The sequence below is a fragment of the Salvelinus fontinalis genome, chromosome 7 (genome assembly GCF_029448725.1).
Source record: "Salvelinus fontinalis isolate EN_2023a chromosome 7, ASM2944872v1, whole genome shotgun sequence".
In the NCBI taxonomy this organism is placed as follows: domain Eukaryota; kingdom Metazoa; phylum Chordata; class Actinopteri; order Salmoniformes; family Salmonidae; genus Salvelinus; species Salvelinus fontinalis.
The window spans coordinates 49603124-49612121 of record NC_074671.1 but is presented as its reverse complement, the minus strand read 5'-3'; the positions used below and the strand labels follow the sequence as shown (position 1 = coordinate 49612121).

Sequence of the window (8998 nt, the reverse complement as noted above, 5' to 3'; positions counted from 1 at the left end):
TCCACCTGGTCTAGCGTCTCAACTTGGTCTCTCTCTTCTAGTAAATATCATCAATCTTTAACAATTTCTGTTTTTATTTGATTTAATAAAATGAATGTTAATGCCAAAGAACGTATATCCAAGTGCTCTAGATTGGTACCATGTTTCAGTAGGAAGGTGAGCAAGTAAGTGGAGTTGTGTGCTCACCATTGAACACAATGTTTTCATAATACTGAAGGATACCTTCAGCACAGGTTGTAATCCCAGGCTATTATTATACAGAATATCTTCTGTGTAACATAATGTGATATGGAATAATGCTAAAATATGTGATGTATACTGTTACCAATTTTAAAAATACAATTTTGTGTGTGAACGCGTGTTTTTTAATATGTGTTTGTGTGGCATTTTGTGTCAACATGTGTAAAAGACAGAATGCTTTTATTTTGAAAACCGGAAGTTCCTTTTTGTGTTCTCAGCTAAAAATCACTGTAATGGCAAGGCAACTAGTGTAAACAAAGTGGACGGGTAAACAGCGTGGCAACCAAGATGCAGACGTTACCAGCCCAAAACGTTTTAACAGCTAGGTAGCTAACTAGCTATCTCTTATCGGGGTTGTTTTAATAGGGTATCCCGCAGAAATGGACACAGGAGGATTCCAGGTCTGTAGCTAGCTAGTTATTTCAGCTAGCTAATCTTGTAACGGTCGGAAACACAAGGTTGCTCTAGCTAATTTAGCTGACCAGCTAGTTATAATTTAGCTATATCTTAGTTAGCTATAACTATGTATCCATAAATTCGTTATAACTAGTGATTTTTGTCCTATTCCAGTTGCCCAGTGTGTGCAGTTAATGTTTTTTAATCAAAATATTTATTTATGAACAGAGCACTCGACGGAGGGACCTCCCGCCTCTTCCACAGGTACCACTACCATTAGCCGCGCATGCGCCACTACACTTACACGACCATCCATATCATAAATCTTAAGAGTATTTCGACTTGTAACTAGCTAGTATGCAGCACATTGGTAGCCTATGAGCACAAGCCCAGTCAAAAGACCGCTCTCAGACAGCCAGTTCCCATAGGTCTCTGCACCCTGCAGAGGGCCAACAACAACAAATCAGAGAGGGTGTAACAGGAACCTTGCTGCAGAACCATACAGCATTAGGGGTTAAGGTCAACAACACCATGAAGAGGCGTAGCTTATGTCACTTCAGAACTGTGGCCCAACATGAGAGGGAAATGATATATGGCCTTAATAATCATCAAAATTGTTCTTAAACCAAATTATTACATCAATAAAGTTGTTGTAGTTTAGTCTAGGCTATTTTTGTTGAGGGTCACTTTCACCTCAAGGGGTCAAATCCCTCAAGTCTGAATAGTCTGATCTGATCTATGCCTTGATTGGTTGGTATTCCAGTACCTTGGCAGATGCATACTGCAGATTTAGCCCAGGATTAGGCAGTGCCACCAAGGCTGTGGCACAGGAATATCCTCAGAGCCTTTTCTGATTCTTGGATAGGATGGTGAGAAAACAAATCACGGTAAGTTCTCTCTCATACACAGTCCTGGGCCTAGTTTTGGGTAACCGGGCCCTGGTGCTGCTGGATCTTCTCTCTGTACGTGAAGGACTCTGTTTTCTGAGTCCAGGTTGTTGAGTTTTGGAGGATTTTATTGTTGAGATCATTTGGAGAAATGTACTCTTTGTGACTGGGAGTGTTATCTACTTTGAAAGCAAGTTTTGGAGAGAGCTTTGTACAACCACTTGCTTGGTTCTGTTGTTCCTTGGTTCCCCTCTGATCCTATCTCTTGACATGTATGGATTGAGGGCCTCCCAAGAGCGCAGCGGTCTAAGGCACTGCATTGCAATGTTAGAGGCGTCACTACAGACCCTGGTTTGTTCTCAGGCTATGTCACAACTGGCCGTGATTGGGAGTCCCATAGGGCAGCGCACAATTGGCCCAGCGTTGTCTGGGTTAGAGGAGTGTTCAGCCGGGGGGGTAGGCCGTCATTGTAAATAAGAATTTGTTCTTAACTGACTTGCCTAGTTAAATAAAGGTTAAAGAAGTGAATATAATGAAGTATATTAAGTAATCATTAAGGTGTGTTATGTAAGATGTTGGCCAAGCCTCATTCTCTTCTTCCTTGTCCTCTTTAGCGTCGACAGCGTGCCCTGCCCCCCATGTCAAGGTGAGTCTCGCCTCCTTAGGCTGTTGTGATACTGTTTCAACTCATTTATCCCAGCAGAACATCTCTCTCACGCTCTCTCTTTCCCTTTTTTATGTGTGGCATTTCAACAACTGCATGAAGTCAAGATACAGGTGGTGAGTTGCCTTCAGAAGGATGTTGTAATAGATCATTTAACTATAGAGTTTTGGTTGGCGCTGCTGGCTTGGATAGAGTTTTCTTAACCTGTTTTGTCTCCTATGTAGACGAGATACCGGTCCCTAAAAGCAAGAGGAAGAAGTCGAAGAGTCAGGTGGATGGTGTTGAAAGCCCAGAGGGTGGGTGGAAAAGGAATAGTTCCAAGGAATAGTTCCAAGGAATAGTTCCAAGGAATAGTTCCAAGGAATAGTTCCAAGGAATAGTTCTGGGGAGCTCCTTCTGTTGAACTGCTGGTGAACAGTGTTGTTCCAGATTTTGGAGGCATTTTTCCTTTAAGTTTCAGGCTATGGGTTAACTATAAAGCTTGCATTCCACTGTCAAATAATCATGTATATACAGTTAAAGTACTAGTAATGACTTGAACCACATAGTAAGTACACCTCAAGTATATAATAAGAGAGTTGTGTTGTTTATATGTGCAGCAGACTCAGGGATGGAGATGGCCCAGATGGGGGGTCTGAGCAGTCGCAGGTCATCTGAGGTCATCCAGGCCTTGACCCCTGATTCGCAGGAAGCTGCACCACAGAGAAGGAAGAAGAAGAAAAAGGCAGCGACCGTAGGTAAACAGCATATCTGACTATAGCTAAACAACATGCCTGACTATAGGGAAACAGCATGCCTGACTATAGATAAAGAGCATGCCTGAATATAGGTAAACAGCATGCCTGACTATAGGTAAACAGCATGCCTGACTATAGATAAACAGCATGCCTGACTATAGGTAAACAGCATGCCTGACTATAGGTAAACAGCATGCCTGACTATAGGTAAACAGCATGCCTGACTATAGGTAAACAACGTGCCTGACTATTGGTAAACAGCATGCCTGACTATTGGTAAACAACATGTCTGACTATACAGTTGAAGTCGGAAGTTTACATACACCTTAGCCAAATACATTTAAACTCAGTTTTTCACAATTCCTGACATTTAATCCAAGTAAAAATTCCCTGTCTTAGGTCAGTTAGGATCACCACTTTATTTTAATGCGAAATGTCAGAATAATAGTAGAGAGAATGATTTATTTCAGCTTTTATTTCTTTCATCACATTCCCAGTGGGTCAGAAGTTTACATACACTCAATTAGTATTTGGTAGCATTGCCGTAAATTGTTTAACTTGGGTCAAACGTTTCGGGTAGCCTTCCACAAGCTTCCCACAATAAATCCTCCTGACAGAGCTGGTGTAACTGAGTCAGGTTTGTAGGCCTCCTTGCTCGCACACACATTTTCAGTTCTGCTCACACATTTTCTGGAATTGAGGTCAGGGCTTTGTGATGGCCACTACAATACCTTGACTTTGTTGTCCTTAAGCCATTTTGCCACAACTTTAGAAGTATGCTTGGGGTCATTGTCCATTTGGAAGACCCATTTGCGACCAAGCTTTAACTTCCTGACTGATGTCTTGAGATGTTGCTTCAATATATCCACAGAATTTTCTTTCCTCATGAAGTCATCTATTTTGTGGAGTGCACCAGTCCCTCCTGCAGCAAAGCACCCCCACAACATGATGCTGCCACCCCTGTGCTTCACAGTTGGGATGGTGTTTTTCGGCTTGCAAGCATCCCCTTTTTTCCTCCAAACATAACAATGGTCATTATGGCTAAACAGATCTATTTTTGTTTCATCAGACCAAAGGACATTTCTCCAAAAAGTACAATCTTTGTCCCCATGTGCAGTTGCAACCTGTAGTCTGGCTTTTTTTATAGTGGTTTTGGAGCAGTGGCTTCTTCCTTGCTGAGCGGCCTTTCAGGTTATGCCGATATAGGACTCGTTTTACTGTGGTATAGATACTTTTGTACCTGTTTCCGCCAGCATCTTCACAAGGTCCTTTGCTATAGTTCTGGGAATGATTTGCACTTTCGCACCAAAGTACGTTCATCTCTAGGAGACAGAATGCGTCTCCTTCCTGAGCAGTATGACGGCTGCGTGGTCCCATATACTTGTGTACTATTGTTTGTACAGATGAACGTGGTACCTTCAGGCGTTTGGAAATTGCTCCCAAGGATGAACTAGACTTGTGGAGGTCCACAATGTTTTTTCTGAGGTCTTGGCTGATTTCTTTTGATCTTCCCATAATGTCAAGCAAAGAGGCACTGAGTTTGAAGGTAGGCCTTGAAATACATCCACAGGATGCAATTGACTCAAATGATGTCAATTAGCCTATCAGAAGCTTCTAAAGCCATTACATAATTTTCTGGAATTTTCTGAATTCTGTATCACAATTTTCTGAATTGTGATACAGTGAAATAATCTGTCTGTAAACAATTGTTGGAAAAATTACTTGTCATGCACAAAGTAGATGTCCTAACTGACTTGCCAAAACTATAGTTTGTTATCAAGAAATTTGTGGAGTGGTTGAAAAACTAGTTTTAATGACTCCAACCTAAGTGTATGTAAACTTCTGACTTCAACTGTAGGTAAACAACAGGCTTGACTATAGGTAAACAACAGGCTTGACTATAGGTAAACAACAGGCCTCAGGGGAACCATATACCTACTCGTTCTACTTTTAACTCAAACATTCTCTTGTTTGTGTATTATTTATTCTATCGCTACTGCATGGTTAAGATTATATTCCACTTATATTCAATACATTTCGTTCTGTTTTACCAAAACCATTTATAGGCTATATGTCATAATTGTACTTACTGTATTTGTGAAATGTACTAAGTTACATGTGGAGCGTTGTTCGTTCGCTTGTTTGTGTCTCAGACCTGGAGGATGACCAGGCTGACCTGGTGAACGGGGATGGACTGGTCCAGAACACAGCAGAGGCAGGGGAAGAAGTGACCAAAAAACCCAAGAGGAAGAAGTAAGAGACACTATAATATGGCCTATCTATTCTACGGTATCTTAGTCAGTTAATACAGTTAATACTTAATCAGTTAGTACATACCTGGCATTACTCATTTAAAAAAAAAATATATATTTTACCGTTATTTTACCAGGTAAGTTGACTGAGAACACGTTCTCCTTTGCAGCAACGACCTGGGGAATAGTTACAGGGGAGAGGAGGGGGATGAATGAGCCAATTGTAAACTGGGGATTATTAGGTGACCATGATGGTTTTGAGGGCCAGATTGGGAATTTAGCCAGGACACCGGGGTTAACACCCCTACTCTTACGATAAGTGCCACGGGATCTTTAATGACCTCAGAGAGTCAGGACACCCGTTTAACGTCCCATCCGAAAGACGGCACCCTACACAGGGCAGTGTCCCCAATCACTGCCCTGGGGCATTGGGATATTTTTTTAGACCAGAGGAAAGAGTGCCTCCTACTGGCCCTCCAACACCACTTCCAGCAGCATCTGGTCTCCCATCCAGGGACTGACCAGGACCAACCCTGCTTAGCTTCAGAAGCAAGCCAGCAGTGGTATGCAGGGTGGTATCTCATGTGTATATACTGTTTTCTATACTATTCTATGGTATCTCATTCACTTAATGTTTTCATATCTTGTATTACTCATCTCATATGTATATACTGTTTTCTATACTCTTCTACTGTATCTTAGTCCGTTCCGCTCTGACATCGCTCGTCCATATGATGTATATAGTCTTAATTCATTCCAACTTAGATTTGTGTGTATTGGGTATATGTTGTGTAATTTGTTAGATGTTACTGCACTGTCGGAGCTAGAAGCACAAGCATTTCGCTACACCCGCAATAACATCTGCTAATCACATGTATGTGACAAATCAACTTTGATTGATTTATGGTGTAGAGTAAAATGTGTGTGGTATGTTTTCACTTGTATGGTTCTGTTATGATATGCTTTATTAATGAGCTCAGTTTCCCTCGCTTTTGTTCTTTCTATTCTTTTTTCGTGGTCACTCCCTAGGAAGTCGAAAGTGTCAGAGACGCAGTACGTCAACGAGCTTCATGTAGAGGACGATGACATCATCACAGACGCTCAGTCACCCATCCCCCGGCATTCCCTGTTCTCTGCTCCCCTGGGACAGAGCCAGCCTGTGGGGAAGGTGTTTGTAGAGGGGAGCAGTGAGTGTCCCCCTTCTGTTATTTTATGTTAGCTGTACATGGTAGAGTTTAAGAGTATAGGTTGGTTTCCAGGACACAGATTCATTAACCTAGTATTGGCCTATGAAGCAATTTCAATGGAAAACCTCCATTGGAAGCTTTAATTGGTCGAGGACTAGTCTTGTTTCTGTGTCTGGAGAAATTGGCCTTATATGAATTATTTGGACATCCTTGTGAGTCCTGTCTTATATGTTGGATAATGATGTGTTGTTTTACTTTCAGAGAGGTTTCAAGCGGCCGATCGGTCAGACAGACCGAAGTCCAGCAATCAGGTGGACAACTTCGTGGACATCCAGCAGATGTGGACCACCAAGGATGTGTCTGTTAGGGTGCATGGTGGCTTCAGGTGTGTGCGTGCAGGTGTCTGTTTGAAAGACTGTGTGTGTGTGTGTGTGTGTGTGTGTGTGTGTGTGTGTGTGTGTGCGCGCTCTCTATCTCACATCTCTCTATCTCTCTAATGTACAGGGGGGTTGGGCTGTTCTGCCACGGCTTCCTAGCAGGCTATGCCGTGTGGAACATCATAGTGATCTATGCCCTGGCAGGAAAACATCTCACTACTCTGCCTAACCTACTGCAGCAGTACCACAGCTTGGCCTACCCTGCACAGTCTCTCTTCTACCTGCTACTGGCTATAAGCACCTTGTCAGCCTTTGACAGGTAAGGAGGGGAGAGAGAGTGGGAGTCTGTGTGTGGCACACTGGGTTCAGGCCCAAAATAAATGTGGCCATTGTTGTGAAAATATGGGAAGCCTGTGGCTAGAGCTAGGAGGTGTTTGTGTGTGTATGTATACAACACACTGTCGTTCTATTCCATCAATGGACCCCCTCACAAACACAAACACACACACACATCTCCTTCTCTAGCTACAGGCTTGCACATTTTACAACAAACCCCAGTGTGCCCCGTCCCTCCCCAGTGTGTGTGTGTGTGTGTGTGGAGAGAGACTCATTCTCTTTCCATTTCAGGGTGAATCTGGCCAAAGGCGCCATGGCTATGAGAGAGTTTGTCACCCTGGACCCAGTTGCTCTAGCCTCTTTCTGTGAGTGAAAACATCTTTACAGTATGTTACTCAATTCATTCATTCAGGACAGACGGAGCCAACCTGTATATGATGCAGCCTATGATCCAGCCCAGCAAGCACGTCTCTCTGGCCTTGGCAAATGGTCATTTCACTGAAGTAACTTTCCCTCTCCTCCTGCAGTGTACTTCTCAGCTCTGGTCCTCTCTCTCAGCCAGCAAATGACCAGTGACCGCATCAACCTGTACCCCAGTGCTAACGAGACCTTATGGTGTGCTAACTAACTGTTCTTATTGTCTTGGTATTAACATGTTCTAAGTTAGTTCTTGTATATTGATTATCCTACTCAGCAGTATCACTGTTGAGAGTCGGAGAGAAGAGAACCCCCTTTTCTTCTGTTCCTCTGACTCCAGCCAAACAAACAAAAAAGCATTGTGACTTTTACAACCCCTCTCCTTCCCAGGCCTCCTGGGTCAGAGCACCAGATCCTGCACCCGTGGATCATAGTGAACCTGGTGGTGGCTGTGCTGGTAGGAGTGGCCTGGATCTTCATCTCCACTAGGCCTGAGATGGACTACACCGAAGGTGAGGCTGAAGTAGTTTAAAAATATATATATTTTTTTTGATTTCATTGAACAAACAGCAACTTAATATTTCCACAGACGTAGTTCCATATGACATTGACCAAGACTTACTGCACAACAGTCACAAACAGAGACGAAAGAAAAAAGACTACTTAAAACAACACCACCTACTCAGGCGTAGATAAATTGCGACAGGCATTGTTGACGTGCTCAGTCCTATATGTTACCAAGGTCTCAATATGTATCTATAAAATTGTTTAATATGTTTTGTATACACCATACTGAAATTGTATACACCATAGAAATATAATTACTAGAAGGGACAAAGCACCTCAGACAGACCACAGCAATTTGACTGGATTGTACAGACACTCAGCAACCTTACCGAATGACGCACATGTTAATGTCCCTTCAGAGATGGTTTTTCATTTTTCATGTGTATAAAAGCTTTGTATGTCAGTTACCTTTAGAAGTGACATGGGCTGCCAATCTCTCTCTCCACTTACCTCCAAACCAGGGTTCCTAATGGCTATGGAGATCGAGTCCTTGAGACCAGAGGAGAAATCAGAAATGTCTACTTGAGGAATAGTTTTTCCATTTTCTTCTTGCACATCTTTTTTTGAACTGTATTTTATCAGCCAACACAAAATGTACACGTTGTTTTTGGCAATAATCAGTTTATTTTTGTATGACCTGTGCTTGTTTTGTCAAATTTATTGATTACCATTGGAAATAATAAAAATGTTATCCCACTGAGATGCTTCTATATGTCATTTTGGGGACTTTAAACCAAACATACCATTTGCAGTGTATTGACCTGAAACAACATGGCTGTGTCTTGTTATATACCACACCATCAAATACAGTGCCTTCAGAAAGTATTCATGAGTCAAAACTGTAACTCAGCCACTCAGGAACATTCACGGTCTTCTTGGTAAGCAACTCCAGTGTAGATTTGGCCTTGTGTTTTAGGTTATTGTGAATTAATCTCCCA

General features: G+C 42.4%; 1 protein-coding gene across 4 annotated transcripts; it reads left to right on the top strand.

The window, feature by feature from the left end:
• The first annotated feature begins 426 nt into the window (after positions 1–426).
• On the top strand, positions 427–8760 carry LOC129859601 (transmembrane protein 237B-like). 4 transcript variants are annotated; one of them, XM_055929590.1, is made up of 14 exons: positions 427–641; positions 865–900; positions 2138–2169; positions 2290–2303; positions 2412–2483; positions 2790–2924; positions 5078–5177; positions 6206–6363; positions 6625–6748; positions 6868–7059; positions 7368–7441; positions 7604–7691; positions 7884–8005; positions 8522–8760. In XM_055929590.1, the coding sequence occupies exons 1-14, from the start codon at positions 621–623 to the stop codon at positions 8584–8586; spliced, it is 1233 nt and encodes a 410-aa protein (XP_055785565.1). In that variant the 5' UTR covers positions 427–620; the 3' UTR covers positions 8587–8760. The 4 variants fall into 4 exon arrangements, 3 of the variants coding, with proteins under 3 accessions (XP_055785565.1, XP_055785564.1, XP_055785566.1); XM_055929589.1 differs by having other exon boundaries at positions 428–641; positions 2787–2924; XR_008760191.1 differs by lacking the exon at positions 7604–7691 and having other exon boundaries at positions 2787–2924.
• Positions 8761–8998: the final 238 nt, after the last annotated feature.